General features: G+C 50.2%; 1 protein-coding gene across 1 annotated transcript; it reads left to right on the forward strand.

The window, feature by feature from the left end:
- The first annotated feature begins 1,287 nt into the window (after positions 1-1,287).
- Positions 1,288-16,466, forward strand: LOC142570530 (cholinesterase 2-like). The gene is made up of 4 exons (XM_075678904.1): positions 1,288-1,625; positions 4,536-5,054; positions 10,144-10,548; positions 16,301-16,466. The coding sequence occupies exons 1-4, from the start codon at positions 1,288-1,290 to the stop codon at positions 16,464-16,466; spliced, it is 1,428 nt and encodes a 475-aa protein (XP_075535019.1).
- The last annotated feature ends 6,089 nt before the right edge of the window (positions 16,467-22,555 follow it).

Here is a 22,555-nt window from a genome sequence, read left to right on the forward strand (position 1 = left end):
AAAGTACGCGAGAGCACGTGACGGCGTTAGGCCAATGGGAGGGCCGATCGTCGAGGAAAAGCGCAGGGAAGGAGGACGGCGGTAATCTTCGAAAGATGGCGCTACTTTTGGATACAGTCTACTCAACTTTTTTTTTTCTTTTTGGGTGAAGCGTTAACGAGCAGATTTGGGGACATACAAAAGCTGCTGCAGGAACGGACATACATGTAGTACGCATAGATTGGCGGACGAGCGTTGGCATTAAAGAGTTATAGCTCAGAGAGCCAGCGGGCCCAGCGTAGGCGGGTGCGCATGCGCGGTACAACATGCGCAGTGGCGTCTATGCTGGCCAACTGGCTCGCTGAGCTGTAACTCTAAATTATCACCACCGCCGTTGCGCTACACAGTCAGCACGGTGAACAGCTGGACACCGGAAGCGAGGATTGGCTAGGGAAAAAATAGAGTGCTTGTGCCGTCACGGGGACCTCCCTTACAACTGCGCCGTTACCAAATGATAAAATAATGAGCTTGTCGTTTGTATATTTCATTTTAATGCATGTTTATCAATTTATTTATTTATTTGCTTGGCGCTTACATGTATTTTATAGAGTGCATAAGAAACGGTGGAACGCCCAATATAGCGTACGTTTAATAGCGCCACAGAAGTTTAACAACCACCACAATCTCAATACACGCGATTTTCAATGTACAGCATGCGCAAGGACGAGGCACAAAAGAACGAATGGGTGGCACACACACTGCGCTGTCTTACAAGTAAAATATTTATTGACACTGCACGTGATCCCTAGGTGCATTCGAGACAAGTTCGTAGTGGCCGTGGGACTAGCCGGGTGCGCGACGAGTTCGCGTCCTCGCCGGACCTACAATAAAGTTTATTCACTCACTCACTCACTCACACTGCACGTGACATATATACTTCTGCCGTTGAATATATGAGAAAAAACTAAACGAAGAAAACAAATACTTGAATTATATTACGTGCCAAAACCACGATTTGGTTAGGAGACACGGCGTTGCGGGGGACTCCGGATTAATTTTGACCACCAGGGGATCTTTAACGCGCCCCTAATGCACGGGACAGAAAACAAACAAAAAATGGACGTAGTCAATCTTCAAGTCATGTCGCTTAGCAGTCACGATGCTGGACTCTAGCAAACTAAGCGCACACACGTTTTTGCATGCCCCCGTCCCGGTTTTCTCAGTAATCACGCATATATATGCAACGGGCTAAAACTGCTTAATGAATCTCGAGGTTGCGTTCGTATGGCACAAAAATAGCAACGGGCCATGCATCCTTCGGAAGCCGGGAAGCTTCAGCACGAAACCTCTCCGGACGGAACACAGCGCATTATCCGATCGTGCGGGTGCGCAGCCACGATCAGCAGCGGCGGTCGGTGTCGTGCCCGACCCGTGGTGGTGGTGCTGCACGGAGGCCGCTTCCAGTTCGGCGGCGGGGGCACGTACCCCTTCTACGAGGGCCGGCGGGCGGCCGCGCTGTGGGACGCCGTCGTGGTCGTGCCCGCGTACAGGGTGGGCGCCTTCGGATTCCTCAACATGCTCGTGCCCGAGGCGCCCGGCAACGTGGGCCTGCTCGACCAGGCCCTGGCCATCCGATGGGTGCACAGGTGCGCGCCCGCTGTAGGGCCTAGTGTTCCCGTATAGACCGGCTCCGGGCGATGACGTCGTGCATACTACTACCGTTCCTTACCGCGAACCTGCTGGTTCTGGCAGGCACGCGTGGCTTTATTGCTCATGGGTCTTTTAACATCGTGCAGGGAAAATAAGCTAAGCTGCAGATTACTGCGGCCACGTATTGGAGTGGCTCGACGAAATCGCAAAAGGTACTTCTTTTTTATATGTTTCATCAAGGCTCTGCGCGCTAGTGACGCCATAGGTTCCTTGTTTGCAAACATGAAACTTGCCTACATGCAGAAACACGAGCATGACGTAGTTTTCACTTTGTCTTTTCACTCTTGTGCTGATGCGTCTCTTCGGTTTGTTGTTCGTAAACCAGTAGTTCTACTGCGCGATCAAGAAATAACGTTTGAAGTATTAGTGCGCGTTGAGGTTGTCTCCGTATTTCTCTATTTGTCCATATTTTTCCCTATTTTTCCCTACGTCGCTGCCCATCTCCAGCGCACCGAAGAAGCTCGACAGCTCGCCCTCCTGCGCATCAAGAACCAGCAGAGGACCGACAGCCGGCGCTACTTTCTTCGGCGACGCTACGTGGAGTACCAGCCCGGCGACCATGTCTGGCTTTGGATCCCAATACGCCGAGGACTTAGCGAGAAACTTTTGCGACGCTATTTCGGACCCTGCAAGATCCTCCGAAGTATTGGCCCATTGGACTATGAGGTCGTGCCAGTGGGCATTACGCACAGAGCGTCGACACTCACAATCTAAAGTAATATATATTGAGCACCTTAAGTCGTTCTACCAGCGCTAACGAACTTTGGCTATTTCATTCGTTGTGGATTTATTTTTCTTTATTACCTGCGCTTTTTTTTTACTTTTCTCTTATTTCCAGCATCGGGATGACGCTCCTGTGAGGGGGCGGGGGGGGGGGGTGTAGATTAACACGTGTACTCGTTTATACTTTTTCCGGAGACCGCATTTCAGCCGCTAACAGTTTAACTTTTTTGCTCAACTCAAGACGCGCCTGCATCATTTGGGGTGTAGTCGAAGGCTACAGGTGATTCTACTTGTTTATGTTTTCAGTGAACCTTGTGTAATCAGGTTGTATGCGCGACGCGAATAGTGTTGTATTTTTTTTTGAAGGTATGCGAGCACCAGCGCTTACGCTGGAACCTTCGACGAGTCATGTATAAAAGCCGCCGCCCTTGACCCAAGATCAGATTTCGACGGTTGGCGAGCGTGGTCGACGCTATCATTGTGCTAGTTTTGCTGGCACAGGCAGCACAGGTTTGCCGAATCAACTGTTATTTTCGTGACTTGCGTTGTGTCACTGTGATTGTTCAGCATCACTATAATGGTGACAATATGTGAAGTAAAGCGACTATACCAGTCCACTCAGATGAATTGGAGGACATCGGTACAAATGAAGTAAGTGGAATCTAAATAGTGACAAGACTGCGTGAATAGCATTACCATGCCATTTGCCATTTCAAGAAGACAAACTTATTCTGGCATCTCCCCTTTGGAGTATGTTGAGAAACATTGTCTTTGGTAGCCTGCCCTACCTTGCAGGTCGGAGCAGTAAGGTACCGTGTTGAACAATTTCTTCCTGTCAATGTAGTCGCACAAAACCTACACGAAGACAGATCAGTCACAATTAAGAACGTCAAAAAAAAACATTCAATACAGCTTTACAACAGAACTTTGTTTCGCGCTGGCTCCAACTACGAGAGATGCATCGAGCGGACGTCACCTGCTTTTACCTGAAGCTACAGGCCAACAAAATCACTGGCCTCCCCGGTGGCAGCGCTCTAGGCCAGTAACGAGACATTTCCTTCCCTCTTGGTTACAATAATGACGCTCTACACCACCAAGCACCTTGTCTACGGGCTCATGGCCTCCGAGAACAAGCATTGCCCGATCTCGGACGCGTAGCCGACGAAAGCTTTATGACTTCTGGTAGTGCATTCAAAACTCCGGGACACGGAGGCCAGCACGACAGGCCTGCACCGTGTTTACATACAACGCCAGGGCTGCCAGTCTCGCCTGTGCGGTGGCCTTCATGCACACGCCTGCGACCACATGGTGTGGGCATGCGCATGCAGGTTTTATATCTTGAGGCAGGCTTGCTTGTCACTAAAACTGCAGAAGCAGCATAGCGGCAACCTAAGGGATACTGCTACACTTTTTGAACACGTTAAAGAAACGTTCATGATCTGCAAACAATATTGTCATGAAGTGCGCAAAATATCACTCCGCTGCAGGCAGCAAGAAGTCCACAATCTCGCATAAAAGATCATTCACTCGCGCCTGCAGTTTTCGAGACCCTTCTACGTCCCGCCTATGACGCATCAAAGATCCCCGCGACAGCTCATGGACGCCAATCACTTGGCGATTGTTCACGGTCATTGGTTACTGTCGAGCGAAATCTTGCCCACGCGTGCACACCTCTCCAATCTCCAGCAATGGGGAAGCAGCGGTTGTCAATGCACGCGGCCCATCCTGCCACCACTCCTTTGTTGCACTCGCACTGCTTTGACAGACGCCAACTTTGAAGGGTTATGCAGAAAGAAAAAGGAAGAAAGAGACAACGGCAGGGGCATTGCCACGAGTGCCGCCTCAACTGAAATGAGACGTTCAGTTGTGAGGAAATGGAAAATAAACATTGCGCTCTTGATAATATTCGTTACTATTAGGCCTCTTAGTTGGAAGGACATTCATTGAAAGGCATCGCACTCACTCCAGTGTGTTATCAGGTTTGAAAAAAAAAGTGTTCCAGGAACACCTTTGGCTGTCATTCCGGACCCCTTGTGCGATAGCATGTCACATGGCAAGTTACGTGGCAGAATTGTATCTAACCCTTGGTCACTACCCTAACCACCAGCACGTAATCCATCCAGGTACATCCACTATTTCGGCGGCGACAATCAACGTGTCACATTGCTCGGCCAGGACGCTGGTGCCACATCCATCGGCTACCACCTAGCCCGCAACGACACGCCGCCTATACGACGCGCTATCTTGATGAGCGGCTCGCCGTTCGCGCCACAGCCGGGCAACGCGGGTCAGCGCGCACTGCTCAACGGCAACGCCTTGGCCGACGTGCTCGGTTGTGGCAGCCGGCGCGACCTGCCGGACACCGCGACGCGACGACGGGTGGTCGAGTGCCTGCGGAAGCGCAGCGCGTTCGCCACGGTTCTGGCTACCGACGAGCTGGCGACCAGCAGCGACCTCGTCCTCTTCGCTCCCAGCGCGAACCGCGACTTCCCGTGGAAGCTGGCGGGCCCCGTGCTCTCCGAGGAGAGACTCAAGCAAGTCGACTTCCTGGTGGGCGTCGCGAGGGACGAAGGCACATTGCACGTGTCCGAACTGATGCAGGCGTTCAGCTTGGCGGTCGACCAAACACTAACACCCCGAAGGTAAGGCAGCCCCATGGGGTTAACTTATGGGTACCGAAAAATTAGGACTTGCTTTCCTAAATAGTCAGTTCTCTAGTTTTTTTCTAGCCAACGCCACAGCGCACAGTGTCGTGGTGCTTTCCGAGAGTCGGTGGAAGTGGACATGTGCTGCAAATGTCGCGCTCGAGAAGGAGATATGAACTATCTCAAGACCGAGGGAGCTTCATCAGCGTGCGACGTTCTGTAGGTGGTCTCGCTTCCAAGGAATGTTTGAGGTGAATGCTGCATAGCTTCGGTGATTCAACAAAAACTGATGTACTCAGCTTGGCACGGCCGATGGTACGGCCTCGAATGCTGTCCGACAGCAGTAATTATATTAATACGTTAGCGTTAGGAGTGTCAGCGTGGAAAAAAGTGTATGTGTGTGAAGTGCGGAAAGCCGGTATCTTGGTAGAAGTAAAGAGGGGGTGGGAGAGCTTGGCAGGACGTGTATGTGTGCATATTTATTTATTAACCACGCATGCACGCCATCCACGCAGGGCTCTCTCTCTCTCTCTCTCTCTCTCTCTCTCTCTCTCTCTCTCTCTCTCTCTCTCTCTCAGCCATAACCCATAACTCTCAAACTTCTCGCTCGCTTGTGGCTTTTAAAGAAGCGCATTCTTTACTCTGACGAAAGCGGTGCACGGCCGAAACGTAAGTAAGCTAACATGCCTTTCTAGTACGGGTGCTCCTTCTTTCTAAAGTATGCTCCGGACCAATGTCAGTTTGACTTTGCTCATCGAAGAGGTAGGACGTGTGTCGAGTGAGCTCCTGAACAACACTTTCCAAGGTGGTGAACAATGTTAAAATGACGGATGCGGGACCTAAAAGCAGTGCGACGTAATGCTAACGTATTTCTATGGCGTTTACCGTTAAATCCCTTGTATCCCTTGTATCCCTTGTATGCTAAGAAGAGCAATAACGTCTGCTTGTTGCTGTTCCCGTGTCCACAAGTGTTGAGCGAAATTTGTTGTGAATGTTTCTCTATGACCCTTTTATTGTTGCGCGCGGGTGATGTTGAGAGCAACTCTGGGCCCAAAACCACCCGCTCGGAAGCTTTTTTAGACATTGAATCTTTACCTTCGGATCCCGCTGAACAGATGAAAGTTATTTTTCACTTGCTAAAGGACGTACACACCCGTTCGCTACATAGTTCTAAAACACAAACGGAATTGGCAGCTGACGTTAAAGCGATTAAAACTGGACAGAAATCAATTGAAACCAAAATCACAGCGATTCAAAACCGTTTAGATGAGCTAGAGGAAAATTATAAAAGGTTAGACGAACTCAGCCAGGATATTGCCACCATTCACATTCAAACAGACGAACTTTCTGCACTGGCCACTACTTTGCAATCGCGGCAGGATGATCTTGACGACCGGTCACGGCGTAACAATTTAATTTTCTATGGCATCCCAGATTCCGATGAAACCTGGCAGGCGACTGAGGAAAAACTGACTTCTATCCTTAGTGAGTGCCTAACTGAGCCCCTTTCCCCTCACGAAATTGAACGCGCACACCGTTTAGGAAGATTCGTACCTAACAAATGTCGCCCTATTATTGCAAAATTTTTGAACTTCAAAACTAAAGACTTAATACTCGCGAAACGCAACAGCCTGAAGGAAAGCAAGGTCTCCATTAGTGAAGATTACTCGGTCGCAACACGTCTAGCACGAAAAAAGTTGCTCGACTTTGCGAAAATCCAACCTGGATCCCCAACCCATAAGTTGCGCCACAACAAGTTACTTATGAACAAGAAATCTTACATGTACGACCCTATCACTGCCACTGTCATTTCCACTGATACGAAAAGCGCACATGCCAGCTCGCCCTCTGCTACTATCTCTGCTAATTCTTCCTAGGGACGAATGAGGGGTAGTGGCCAGACATCCTCGGCTTCAGTATCGCTTCTTTTTACTAATATCAGAAGCGTCCTTAACAAGTACAACTCACTCACATCAGCAATCGATACATGTTCTGCTAAAATAATCGCGCTAACCGAAACATGGCTCACTGCGCATGTCTGCGACGCTGATATCTTCGTCAATGCTCACCGCTTCTCATTCTATCGCTGTGATCGTAGCACGCAGAGAGGCGGCGGTGTGCTTCTCGCAATTTCCAATGATATACCATCATCATGTATACACGTGCAGACTGAACTAGAATTAGTATGGTCAGCAATAACACTTAATCATCAAAAAGTTGTAATAGGGGTATGCTACCGTCCACCTTCGTCGTCACCAAGCTTTAGTAACGAACTTTATGACGCTATTAACACCGTTGCAACACGCTTTCCTTCATCACCGCTGTTCCTACTTGGCGATTTTAATTTACCAAACATCACATGGAATACCGACCCCCCTTTAATATCCCCACTCTCACCTCAAGCTCGTGACTTTTTAGATATGTGTTCAGTATTCTCACTCGTGCAGATCTGCGTTCAGGCAACTAGAATAACAGCTACCACGGCGAATACATTAGATTTAGTCTTCACTAATCAACCCGATATAGTATCGCCTGTAACGTACCTGCCAGGAATTAGCGACCACTTAGTTCTACAGTTCGATATTAAACTAGACCGTCCGAAAACTAAAAAGAAGAAAAAGATAATACGAGACTACTACAGAGCAAATTATCAGGCCATAAATAATGCCCTATCTTCGTTTATTGACGTTTTCCTTAATGGCTTTGAACACCGTAGTGTACAAACTAATTGGAACATGTTTACAGCTATAGTCAACCATCTAACTGAACAGTACATTCCTCAACGCACCATTACAACTCACACATACTCTCCCTGGTACAATAATTACATTAAGCATTTATCAAATAAAAAGAAGCGTCTCTACCGCATTGCAAAGCTTTCACCCACAATTGAACGCTGGGCATCGTATACTGCGGCGTCGAACACATATGTGCAAGCGCTCAAAGACGCCAAAAAGCACTTCGAATCACAGGTTCTCCCTTCAATGCTTACCACTAATGTTAAAAAATTTTGGCGTGCAATTATGCCTTCGACTGACAATAGCCTTGCCTTAACAGACTCTTCCGGTGTTCCAATTCCTTCTGACCTTTCTGCCACCATACTAAACCATACATTTTCAGAAAATTTCACAGCCACATCCAGCACACATATGCCAAGTACACAGCACCGTAATTATGTTACCATGCCCTCCATAATTGTTGCTCCATCCGGTGTCGTTAAGCTTATTGACGGACTAAGCATTCATTCTGCTCCCGGATACGACTGTATTAACTCGAAATTCTTAAAAAACACTTCATATTATTCTTCCATTATACTATCCAAACTTTTCCAGCAATCCCTTGACCATTGTACGCTACCTAATGAGTGGAAAATAGGCAAAGTGATTCCAGTGTATAAATCTGGCAGCAAAGCATCCCCAAATAATTATCGTCCCATCTCTCTCACCAGTACATGCTGTAAAATGCTCGAACATATTATTTTTACTAACCTGGTTAATTTCCTTGAATTGAACTCATTTTTTACGTCAGCACAGCATGGTTTTCGGAAATCTTACTCCTGTGAAACCCAATTAATATCATTTACACATGCACTACACCATATTCTTGACAAATCATCACTAGCTGATTGTATATTCTTAGATTTTTCAAAAGCATTCGACAAGGTGTGTCACAAACTATTACTTCATAAACTAAAACTACTTAACATAGACAGTAACCTTTTGAAATGGATTGAATGTTTTCTTCTCAACCGCTCGCAATTTGTTTGTGCTAACGGCATTAACTCCGGTTTTACAGAAGTCCGTTCAGGTGTTCCACAGGGTTCCGTCCTTGGACCCCTACTGTTCCTAATTTACATTAATGATCTTCCCTCGCTTATCAACTCCCATATCCATCTATTCGCTGATGATTGCGTCATCTTCAGAGAAGTTACCAATGCTAACGATATTGAATTACTTCAGTCAGACCTTACCACGATAGGGAACTGGTGCAATGAATGGTTAATGGAGCTCAATATTAACAAATGCAAAGTCATGCGTGTTTCTAGGAAAACATCTATAATACCGTCGTACTACATTAACAACATGTCGTTGGAATCAGTTTCTTCATATAAATATCTTGGTGTTTACATCACTTCTAACCTGAACTGGTCTCTTCATACTGAAAACATAATCAAAAACGCTAATCGCATGCTTGGCTACCTACGTCGCAACTTTTTCAACGTACCTACTAATTTGAAACTTTTGTTATATAAAACATTAATACGACCCAAACTCAAATACGCGACTCCGGTATGGGACCCTGCTCATGAAAACCTAATCACTGACCTCGAGATGGTTCAAAATAACTCTGTACGTTTTATTCTTGCTAACTACAACCGCACAGCGAGTATAACTAACATGAAATCTAATCTTTGCCTCCCATCGCTGGCATCTCGCAGAAAAGTGTCTCGTATTGCCCTCTTCCACAAGTTGTACCATCACCATACCCTACGAGATCACCTCATCCCCCATCCAATTTATGTATCCCGTCGCATTGATCATCAGTACAAAGTTGGTATTTTGTCATGCAACACTAAAAGTTTTTCACAATCATTCTTGCCGCGAACCTCGCGCGACTGGAACCATCTTCCCGCCGAAGTTGTAGGCCTTATTAATTATGAACAGTTCCGTGAAGCCTTAGCTAATATTGTATATACAGGTGCCATTTAAACACTCATGTAAATAACTGTCTTTGTCTTCCTTTTGTATTTACCACTCCCCCTCTGTAATGCCCTTGGCCCTGAGGGGTATAATAAATGAAAAATGAAAAAAATCGCCCTTGAACTTATTGATCATGCATACGCGCCTGCATCCACACGTGTCAGAGAGTCCACGGCCGGCGTCTTTGCAGTGGCGATTATAACCTTGCGCGCTCCACTCCACTCCACTCAGACTTTGTCAGCACGGCGCTGAATACTGAACCTCCAAAGTGAAAGACACAAGGCTGACTTCTGTGGAGAAAGCATGTTCAGCTTAATCACTTTGCGGTAACCGCGCCTCATGTCATCAGGGGCCCTGACGTTACATTGGGCAGCGTTGAACCGCAGGCTGCTGTCGGTGTTCCTAGCCTTCCTCGAGGCTTACGGCATCCGAGACGTGGACTCGGTGTTGCGCCACTACGGCTTCGACGGGCCCAGCGTACTGGATGAGACGCTGGGCCAACTGTTCCTGCTGGAGCTGGCGCGTCCCATGGGCGACTTTCTCATCTACTGTCCCACGCTCTTCTTCCTGGAAGAAGCTGCGAGCGTTGGTGGCCGGGCGTTCTTCTACGAGTTCGGATACAGCCCCAGTTACAGGACGTGGCCCGCTTGGCAGGGAGTGCCACAGTTCATCGATTTCATGTTTGCGACGGGTCTCCTGGCTGAGCTGGACGCCATTAAGCCGGTCTCAGCGCGGGACATGGTGGTCGCCCGGGACTTTGCCAGGATTGTCGCTGGATTTGCGGGGACCGGGTACGCTCGAATTAACATCTAGTCTCAATTGTTTCACATTCAGCCTTAATGCATTCACACAGGCTCTCGAGCCGAAAATATTTCGGGTTCGGTTCGCGTTCAGGCTCAGTTTTTTGCATATCTTCCAGTTCAGCTCAAGTGCAACTCCGGAGCAAAAATGCAAATAGTTTGAAACGGTTCACACAGGTTCCGAACGGTCTGGAATTGGGGAGGATAAACTTTATTTAGAACAACGTTCCCACCCTTCCCATGAAATTATTAAATTGAGATATAGCTTATTTCTACCCTCACATGATGCAGACTGATTTATCGCCTCTGTCTTTAATATTGCGGGCCCTATAACGTAAAACTATTCCAATATGTTTTTATTCAAATCTTCCGACGTCAAATTTGCGTAACCGCCAACGCAAGCATCGGGCGGTGACCCGCAGGGTTCCCTGAAGAGCCCAATCAAATGCTCTCCTCATTTATGGGAGGTCCCTTTTGTTTGCTATAAAAACGAATAACGTTACCTACACTGAGCTGCTTGTCTTATCTAATTGACTGACAAGAGGCGAGGAGCACGCTCAAGTGGAGAGGGGTTCGATGGGGCCGAGCCGGTGCGCTGACAATCGATAACCGGATAAAGAGGGTGGTGCCGGCGTCTGCGATTCGTCCTCGCAAAGATATTCAGTGCAGTGGCTCGGCCCCATCGAATCCCTCTCCACTTGAGCATGCTCCTCGCCTCTTGTAAGCCAATTAGATAAGACAAGCCGCTCATTGCAGGCAATGTTATTCGTTTTTGAAGCAAACAAAAGTGACCTTCTATGAAGGAGGGGAGCATTTGATTGGTTTGTTCAGACAACCCTGCGGGTGACCGCCCGATGCTTGCGTCGGCGGCTACGCAAATTTGACGTCAGGAGATTGGAATAAACATTGGAATAGTTTTACGTTATACGGCCCCTGGTTTATATTTCGCTATGACGCCTATTGGTGGCTTACGTGCAATAAATGTTAAATCTGGGTTCGTTAGTAACAGCTTTTTGACAAAATTACTTATTCAAGTGTTTAAAGTGTCAGACTTACGTTGCCCATATCGTTTCTCAGAGTCCTAAAGAAGCTATATATTGACACGTGTACTTATCTTTATCGGGCAACTACGTTTCGCCGCTTAACAACTGTAATTCCACAGCGAGGGACGCGCCTGCATGTATCCGACGTTTCTGGAAAGTTATCGACGCTTCTATCCGCGTGTCTGTTGTCGCCGAACCTTGTGTTATCAGATTTCATCGCGTGACACGAATGGTGTAGAACTTTGTGGAAGACACGCGGGTCCCATCAGTTAATCTGGAACATTCGACGACTGATCTATAAAAGCCGACGCGCTTGACCCGCTGATCAGTTTTCCAACGATCGCCGACCGTGTTCGCCGCTATCGTTGTGCTATAAGTGTAGCCTGTTTTTGTGGGCACAGGTTCGCCCAATAAAAGCTAGTTTTGTATTCCACCGTATTGCTTCTTTCTTCACCGTCACTACCACGTGACATCTGGTGGAGGTGCTTTTCGTCCATGTACAGGACGCCCCCGACAAGCCGTGATCCCAGCCCAGACCGCAAACAGAACACCAACGTAGTCCCGGACCACCGAGCAAGCCGCCGTCTTCAACAGCTGCCCCCGGAGCACGGACTTTTACCTGAGAAGACCAAGAAGATTGTGGCCAAGGCAACCGCAATGGCAGCCCCAGCGTCCCCCATTGTGCTGCAGCAGCCGAGGGAACCACCGACGTTCCGCGGTTCCACATTTGAAGACCCGGAAACCTGGCTGGAAACGTATGAGAGGGTCGCTACGTTTAACAACTGGGCAAGCGACGACAAGCTACGCCATGTCTATTTCGCACTGGAGGACGCCGCCAAGACGTGGTTCGAGAATCGAGAAGCCACCTTGACGACGTGGGACCTCTTCCGAAGCGGCTTCTTGCAAACATTTCAAAGCGTCCTGCGAAAAGAGCGAGCCCAAGCTCTACTGGAGACAAGAGCGCAGCTGCCGAATGAGACGATCGCGATTTTCACTGAGGAAATGAGCCGTCTGTTCCGCCACGCCGACCCAGAAATGTCCGAGGAGAAGAAAGTACGTCTGCTGATGCGTGGTGTAAAGGAGGAACTTTTCGCCGGTATGGTAAGAAGCCCACCGAAGACCGTCGACGAGTTTCTTCGTGAGGCGACGAGCATCGAGAAGACACTGGAATTGCGGAACCGGCAATTTGACCGACGCACCAAGCCAACAAGCTACTCCGGAATTCAATCACTGGCCACGGACGATTTATGCGAGACCATCAGGGCCATCGTGCGCGAAGAACTGCGCAAGGTCTTGCCATCGTCGCAGCCTCAAGTGGCCTCGATCGCCGACATCGTGAAAGAGGTGCACTGATCGCTAGGAGTTCCTGAGGTGCAACCACAGTTACCGCAGCCCCAGCCAGAAGCGATGACTTACGCCGCCGTCGCACGCCGTCAAGCGCCCCCTCCGCGACAACGCCAGGGCCCTGTAACGCCGCAATTCCGTCGTCCACCGCCGCCGCCGCCAGCACGCCCACCCGTCGCCCAGCGCACCTACGCGAGGAAGACGGACATTTGGCGCGCCCCCGACCACCGCCCGCTCTGCTACCACTGCGGCGAAGCCGGCCACGTGTACCGCCGATGCCTATACCGCGACCTGGGATTGCGAGGCTTCGCCGTGAACGCACAGCGCCCGAGGGAAGGTGAACGCCCCCGTGACATCGCCGACTACCTCGCCGCTACTCAGTGGAGCCCTCGACGACCGTCCCGTTCGCCGTCACCAGGCCGCTACCTGTCGCCGCAGCACCGACCATACACCGGCCCAGCCCGGGGCCGCTCTGCGAGCCCATATCCGGAAAACTAAAAGCAGCAACCGATGGAGGTGCGGTTGCTGTTCGTCGAACTGACGAAGATCCTCCGCCGCCGACGAAGACGACGAAGAAACCATCTCGACGACCTAATGACGACACGCCGCCGTCCCGACGAAGTCAGGAAGCCAAGACTACACCGACGAAAGACGACTTGAAGAAACGACGTTCCAGCTTCAATTCAACACGACGCAGCCGTGATCCGACGCCACGACCTAACTGCAACGCCAGACAAAGAACCACCGACCTTGACGTGCTTCTCGACGGCCACGCAGTCACTGCCTTAGTCGACACAGGGGCCGATTATTCCGTAATGAGTGGACACATCGCCGCCCAGTTGAAGAAGGTTAAGACTGCATGGGAGGGCCCCCAAATTCGGACCACTGGAGGGCACTTCATTACGCCGACTGGAATCTGCACGGCAAGAATTACCATTCATCACCGGACTTACCCTGCCACTTTCGTTATCCTGCAACAGTGTTCACGAGACGTCATTCTCGGCATGGACTTCCTGTACCAACACGGCGCAATCATCGACCTGAAGTCGCAGTCAATAACGCTGTCGGAAGATCAAGCGATACCATCGGAGAGCCCTTGTAGTCACCACGCCTTGAGTGTGCTCGAAGATCAAGTGAGCATCCCGCCTCGCTCCAGCATCGTTATTTCGGTCGGCACCGAAACACCCGCTGACGTAGAAGGCGTCATCGAAGGCGACCAACGTCTACTACTCGACCGTGAAATTTGCGTCGCAAGAGGGATCGCTCGACTGCACGGAGGAAACACGAAAGTGTTGCTGACAAACTTCAGCCAGGAGTTCAAGCACATCAACAAGGGCACGACGATCGCATTCATCGAGGAAATACAGGAAACCAGCGATGCCTTTGTCCTCTCGGCTTCTGTTGCATCTACCCCGACGACCGTAGTTCCCGAGCCAGACTTCAACATAAATCCAAGTCTCCCCATGATTAAGCAGCAACAGCTCAGAAGTCTGCTTCGACGATACAAAGACTGCTTTTCGACGTCATCAAGGATTCGACAAACACCAGTCGCAAAGCATCGCATAATCACCGAAGAGAGCGCTCGACCACTACGCCAGAGCCCTTACCGAGTTTCGACGCGAGAACGCGAAGCTATAAGACAACAAGTCGACAAAATGCTGCGCGACGACATCATCCAGCCGTCGAAAAGCCCGTGGGCGTCTCCAGTTGTTTTAGTGAAGAAAAAGGACGGAACCCTACGTTTCTGCGTCGATTATCGTCGACTGAACAAAATCACGAAGAAAGACGTATACCCCCTCCCACGGATAGACAACGCATTAGATCGGCTCTGCAATGCTAAATACTTCTCATCGATGGACCTCAAGTCTGGCTACTGTCAAATAGAAGTCGACGAAAGGGATCGCGAAAAGACCGCCTTCATCACGCCAGACGGCCTTCAAGGTTATACCATTTGGACTGTGCTCGGCGCATGCAACGTTCCAGCGCGTGATGGACACGGTTTTAGCAGGATTGAAGTGGCAGACCTGTCTTGTTTACTTGGATGACGTCGTCGTCTTCGCCGGAAATTTCGACGATCACCTTAAGCGGCTTGCGACAGTATTAGAGGCCATCAAGTCATCAGGGCTCACCCTGAAGCCGGAAAAGTGTCGCTTTGCTTACGATGAGCTTCTATTCCTAGGCCATGTCATCAGCAAATCTGGAGTGCGCCCCGACCCGCAGAAGACAGCTGCCATCGCAAAGTTCCCGCAGCCAATCGACAAGAAGGCAGTGCGCAGATTCCTTGGCATGTGTGCCTACTATAGGCGCTTTGTCAAGGACTTTTCGCGCATCGCGGAGCCGCTAATACATCTAACGAAATCTGAACCATTTTACGGACGCTGATGAACTTCCTTTAGATTGTTGTTTTCTTTGCTACGAGTGCTTTTCTTTGTTACTTTCGTTTGTTTACAGCATCGGGTCGATGCTTTTTAAGAGGGGGGTAATGACACGTGTACTTATCTTTATTGGGCAACTACGTTTCGCCGCTTAACAACTGTAATCCCACAGCGAGGGACGCGCCTGCATGTATCCGACGTTTCTGGAAAGTTATCGACGCTTCTATCCGCGTGTCTGTTGTCGCCGAACCTTGTGTTATCAGATTTCATCGCGTGACACGAATGGTGTAGAACTTTGTGGAAGACACGCGGGTCCCATCAGTTAATCTGGAACATTCGACGACTGATCTATAAAAGCCGACGCGCTTGACCCGCTGATCAGTTTTCCGACGATCGCCGACCGTGTTCGCCGCTATCGTTGTGCTATAAGTGTAGCCTGTTTTTGTGGGCACAGGTTCGCCCAATAAAAGCTAGTTTTGTATTCCACCGTATTGCTTCTTTCTTCACCGTCACTACCACGTGACAATATGAAACCGAGTCAAATTTGGTGTAATTTGGCAAAATCTTATGTAATAGTTCTGCGGAAAACCGCGAGGAGGAGAGAAGTAATTGATAAAGGGAAAATGAGACACCCACCTAATCACAGCAATGGCCACAAAGGAAACCCATACGGGTTCCCCCAAAGAAAAGCCACGACATGTTTTCTTGCGGTAGTAACTGTTTACTTATAACAGTTCTCGAATGTGTTAGTTTACCACTATATATTCTGTTTATTTCCGCTTCTCTACTCCTCCCCCACTTTTATGTATTGCCTTCAGCATTCAGGCCTTTCGGGTACAAATATGTGAAATAAAATGGAATATACCTTCCACGTAAGCGCGTTAACGCGCACACGTTGCCAGCGAGTTGCTTGAACCAGAAAGCGATTTGCATTGCCGGCGCTGTTGCAGCGCGTTCTAAAGCACCCTTTCCCGACTGCAGGAACCCCAACGTTCTTCCCAACATGCTGTGGCGCCGTTGGGAACCTTCGGCCGACGGCGCGCTTGTGCTGGATTACGACGTGGACAGCGCGTACAAGCAAGGGCCCAGCTTCCCGGAGAAAGCCAACTGCGACTTCTGGAGAAGACATTTCGTGCAGACAAACTGACCACAGGCGTGTCGCCCAGTGAATGCTGCACTTGCGCTTGTCCTTGCGATTTAACTCTAACGAATGAACGCGGGACACGACGTGGCCATTTTGTCTGCAACCAGACCGACTCGTCCGCGTGCCAGTGGCGTCCACCCGATACGCGACTATGCGCCAGTTATTTCTCCTCGCTGTTATACCTTTCTGTTGTGCTTCTTTTTTTTTCAACCAGTCACGAGCAGTGTTTCGATTATACCGATGAAAATGGCACACGGTTTGAATGATCGAATTTTTAAATGGTTTGCCATGGCTTGAATGGCCTGTCGTGCGCGTTGTTGGTGGCTCCTATTTCGCTCTTAACCAGGTTTCACAAAGAGTAAGAGAATAAACGTTCATTACTGCTCCCAATGTTCGGGCCTTGAGTTATTTGAGGTCTTGTTTCAAGAATCTGATTTATTTCAATACTGCGAGCCCTTTCGAGCTGTTACAGGGTTGATTTCCTGGATGAGTTTCCTGGATGAAATCGACCAAGCATTTCCGGACCTGTGGATCGGCGCTCTATTGCGGAGCGATCCGCTCTTCCTATGAGTTTGTTTGGAGCGGTGTGGGCGTCATGTGGTCTTTTTATGGGTTGACAACGCATTCCTGGGAAGTATGTGTATTATGAAATATAGCTTGTAGTTTTCTGTAAGGAATGTGTCGGTTTGTGCTTTCCTTATAGTAGGTGCACGTTTTCAAACAAGTACTCGCGTGTTCGCGGTAATTTTCATCTTCTTGCGTTAAATCAAGGTCCTAGACCTCTAAACTGTGTAAAATAAATGCATGCAAGCCCCAGAACGCCCTAAATAATTTAATATACTAGCTCTTCTACAGCCACTTTCAGTTTAGGTGCCTGGGAAGTGACTGTCGTGACGTTATGACACAGAAGGTAGTCGCATGCGAACAGAAGATTGCGACGTCATGACGCAGAAGTTAGTCGCGTGCGAACGGACATCGCGACGTTTTCGGAAGCATGCGCGCACACGCAAATTTGCGTGCGTGCGTGCGTGCGTGCGTGCGTGCGTGCGTGCGTGCGTGCGTGTGACCTGATGCTTTATGTTTTCCTTGTTGTGTGAGCGTATTATATACCTGCCAAGTCTCGCGACTTTCTCAGTAACTCTCGTGTTCCGACCAATCTTCCCGAATGTAGGGCACGACCATAGATCTTTCGGAAAACTAACCCAACACCAGCGCGAATAAATTATTATTATTATTATTATTATTATTATTATTATTATTATTATTATTATTATTATTATTATTATTATTATTTGCTACGAAAACGTATTCATTTGACAGGAAAGGGAAAGGGAGGAGCAGGCTGGCAACTGCCACCGGAAGGGGTACAACGCCTGCCGACTCTACAGGAAGGAAGTGACAGAAACGGACAAATGGATTGAAGATAAAAAGTAGGGGAGCAAAGAGGAAAGAAGGAGCAACAGGACAAATCTAAAACGATAAAGCAGAAACCACAGCACAGGTCAAACACAATAGGACCGGTCACTGAAGGTCACGTTGCTAAAGAATGTTTAATAGAAGAAATAATGTCGGAGCTACAGACATGAACCTAAGTTGGCTACTACTAGAAAAGTAAGGAGATCGCGATGAAACAGTCGGGTACAAACATTCGTCGAGTGTCGTACACTGCAGGCCAAGGAAATGATAGTCCCTCACTGTCGACATGCGCTGCGCACTGAAAGTGGGACACTCCGATATCATGCAGGTGCTGAAGTGTCCCATAGCAACTGCAAGACGTACACCCGTGCGCAAAAGTATACGGACCAGGGATTGTGCAATAGAACTCATTTTCTCCTCTGTCTCTGAATGCAACCTGACATTAATATCTGCAGTCCAAACTTGGCATCGCGAATTTTCGAGTGCACTCATCAGTCTCCGTTTATGCGTGTCAATTACGAAATTTTGTTTTTACGGCGACTCTGTAGTACTTATACTTTTGCTCACGGGTGTGCGCGATGGACTGGCCACACGTCCTTGTTTGTATAAACGTTCGCACACGTTCATGCAGCCAACTCTCAGCTTGAGTAGTTGCGCTCTAGCACAAGAAGGCAAGCCTCGCGAATAAGAAAAAATTGAGGAAACATCGTGTAGGCACAGCCGCATCGTAAATGTCGTTATGCAGTAGGAAGCTAGCCAGTCCTATTTAAATCCAAGCCATTTGTGTGTGGGCATTATAGGCGTAACTCGAGTCGCTTCATTACAGATATGCGTTGAGGAGTGGGAATGAGGAAAACTTTCTGAAGTCATCTTTGACTCATTACAGTCTTGTTATGCGGTGGAGCATATTAGACGTGTAAAGCGGCCAACGTCGCAGGACACCGTACGTGTTGGGGAAGACGACGACGACGAACGTGTCAGTAAGCGGAGAAGACCGGCTCCCACTTCTGAAAATGATTTCGGTGATTTAATTTGAGCCCAGTTCGACTATTCTAGTACCAACGGACTCTTTAAGTTGTGGCGATCCCGTAGACACCCGACTCTTGAATATGGGTGGCCTTGTTGCGATTTTATCGCCTTTTCCTTCCAGACCACGCTGCTGCGACGCTAACCCTATTCGCGCTTGTGTTAGCGCGGCGAAGTGATGCTGCGGTGCCAGCTTTTCTCGTCAGTGTCTGCAGTGATGGAATGGGAAGTGGAAGGGGAGCTTCTGACTCCCGAGGAATTTTCCAAGGATCCCGGATGGCAAGCCGTTGCTGCCAGGCGCTCCGGAGCCAAATCGGCGCCGGTCGAGCGAGTTGGTGCCATTTCTACCGGAGCTAAGCCAAATGACAACGTGACCGCAAAGGGTCGCCGAGACCGCAGCAGCGCTAAAGCCAAAATTATTCGGGGTGGAAGGATGCCTCCGCTGCCCAAATAAGACGCGAAGATCATCGTCAGGCCGAAGGGAGGTCTGAACATCAGCAAGGTGGGGCCGACAGTTGTGGGCGAGGCCATATGGAACGCAGTCGGTTTCGACCAGGCGAAGCGCGACTCGGACACGATGTGCCCGAATTTCCAACAAAATATCATGGTCATCAGCACCTCGAGCAGGGAGAATGCGACCCTCTACGTCAGGGTCGAGTGCATCGCTGTTGGCGGTCAGCAGCACGAGGTGAACGCGTACGAAGCAGCGCCCAACTCTACGTGCAAAGGCGTCATCCGCGGCATCGCACCGAGTGAAGGCCCGGAGGAGCTCGATCGCAAGATTGTAAACTCGAAGAACCCGCTGGCCTTGGGAGCCAAACGAATCAAGAGCACGGGCACCGTGGTTGTGGTCTTCGACGGCTACAAGGTGCCAAACTACGTGTTGTACGGCGGCACACTTGTCAGGTGTGCATTATATAGGAAGCAAGTGGAGGTGTGCTACGCCTGTGGCCGCCTCGGGCATCGAGCGGACGTCTGCCCCTCGCCGGACTAAACTATGTGCAGGGGACGCGGCATCGCCAACCCGGACGAACAACACAAGTGCGACCCCAAATGCAGGCTGTGCGGAGGCCGACACTTCACCGCTGCCAAGGAGTGCAAGCAGAGGTACCAGACGCCGTACCTCGTCAGACGCAGGCGCGGGGACTGATCCCGAGCCAATAGAAGCAAGTCTCCGGCCCTCGCCATGGGCGAGCGACAACTCCCGGCCGCCGCCTGTCGCTCCGCGGCTCGCGGGAGCTCTAGATCCAGGAGCCCCTCTCCGCCTTTCGGACGCCGTTCCAGGTCCAGCGGAAGATCCGGGTCCAGGGGCAGATCTATGTCCAGGGGCAGATCCGGAAGCCGCTCCAGGAGCCGCTCTGTCTCATTGGCCCGGTATGGGTCCAGTGCCGGCCAGAAGAGGAAGAGAAAGTCGACGCTATCGTGGGCAGATATTGTTGCTGGCGATGCCCACGCGAGATCCTCCCGGGGCCCACGCGACCCGCTTCCAGAGCAAGCCAGGGACGCCGAGCTAGCGCGCCTTATGGAAAACGCGGACTTAAAAGAAATGGTCAGAAAGATGGCTAGCGAAATGATACAGAATGAGAAATTGGTAATCAGTCAGAGTGCTACATCCAATGCGTCGGCGCCGACCGTCACAGAAGCACCAGTTCCGGCCAGCGGCTCGGCTGGGGCCGCCAAGCGTAGGGCAGTTTCCAGTAAGGACGATTCAGATTCGCAAACTTACGAGATCAAAGGCATGCTGGCCACGCTCACTAAGAGCGTGCAGCAGTTACAACAAGGCTTAGCACAGGTGCAAGTCACCATAGGAGACCCGAGGAGAGGCCTAGGCGCGCTGGCCGATCGCATGGACGCCCTCGAGCGTCTGGTGATCCCAAATAATACGTCTGTAACTCCGATGCAGGTCGTTGTTCCGAACGCGTCGGTGACTCAAATCAGGGCTACGAGCACATCGGCACGTCAGTGTGGGGGGAACTTCTTGCGTGCACCTGCGCTTACAGCGGGTACCCCAGACAATTTATCTAATCATGGATAGTTCCAAAGAGGAGTTCAAAATTTGGCAGTGGAACTGCAGGGGGTACTCCATTAAGAGGGCTCCGTTGCAGCAATATTTAAGATCGCTACCTAACAAACCACAAGTAACAGCATTACAGGAAACCCTCGTCTCTGCCGCATCCCTCTCTGGTTATCGTGCCGTCTCCGTGCAGGCCGAAGGTCGGGGAGTGTGAGCGTTAGTTGACAGGAGGCTTAGACACATGTCTCACGACCTGAAGCTGGCGAGTTGCAAGGTCGAATACGTCATGGCGGAGGTTCTGCTCAACACGAAACAACGCAACCAGCGGAGAAACAGCGTGTTTATACTCAACATCTACAGCAATCCTAGGGACTCGCAACAGCAGTTCAAAACGATACTCAAGAACTCCGTCGACCTGGCCGGCACCCATACCCTGGTCGTCGTCGGAGATTTCAACGCACCGTACGGAGTGTGGGGGTACGTCTACGACACGAGGAAGGGCCGGGGTCTGTGGCAGAACGCCAACGAAATGGACCTCACGCTCATCACGGACAACGCGTTCCCCACGCGAATCGGCAACTCGGTGAGCCGGGACACCACCCCCGATCTGACGTTCGTGAAGAACGTCGAGGGAGCCGAGTGAAGTAACACCGCAATAAATTTTGGTAGCGACCATTGTGTGCTCGAGACTCGCTTCGAAGTCACCCGAAGTAAATCCAGAGAATTCACTGTCACAGACTGGGACCTTTTCGCAGGCTCCGCGGCTACGACAGCGCACCCGTCCCGAAAGACTTGGAAGATTGGTGCGAGCGAATCAAGAGTGACGCCGAGTCATCCACTAAGAAGATCGTCAGCGACCTGGAGGTAGAAAAGATGGACAGTAGGCTGGCCTATCTGATCGAGGCCAAGCAGGCGCTGCTTCTAAGATTGAAGGGACAAAGGTTTACCCGAAGATTGAGGAAAAAGATCTCCGAGCTTAACAAGGCCATCGAAGATCACTGTCGGACCCTCGGCCAGCAGCAATGGGACGAGGTCTGTGACTCGATCGACGGGCAGATGCGTAACGGCAAGTCCTGGGGCATGCTAAAACATCTCCTCGACGAGGGCAGCACCAGATCCAGTCAGAAACACACACTCGCCCGAGCCCTTCACGAAGCTACCACATCCTGTTCCGGGGACGAGCTGGTTGCCAAGCTCATGGAGAAATACCTTCCCATAAAGCACGGAGACGAGGAAGACCGGTTTCCCGACTACCTCGGCCCAGCCCGTCCGGAATTGGACGAAGACTTCACCATGGGGGAAATTAGAAAAGCCATTTTCCGCTGAATGTGAAGTGTGCGCCAGGTGCCGACAGAATCACCAACAAGATGCTGCGGAACCTTGACGAGATGCAGCATACCTCACCAATAAGATCAACGAGACGTGGAAAAACGGCAGCGTCCCAGAGCAATGGAAGACCGCCAACGTCGTCCTGATCCCCAAACCCGGCAAGGCTCCGAACGTGGACAACCTCCGACCGATCTCTCTCACTTCCTGCGTCGGGAAAGTAGCGGAGCACGTCGTCCTCAACAGACTAAACACATATCTCGAAGAGAACTACACCTATACACACAACATGATTGGCTTTCGTACCGGT

This window comes from Dermacentor variabilis, chromosome 2 (assembly GCF_050947875.1).
Source record: "Dermacentor variabilis isolate Ectoservices chromosome 2, ASM5094787v1, whole genome shotgun sequence".
NCBI lineage: Eukaryota > Metazoa > Arthropoda > Arachnida > Ixodida > Ixodidae > Dermacentor > Dermacentor variabilis.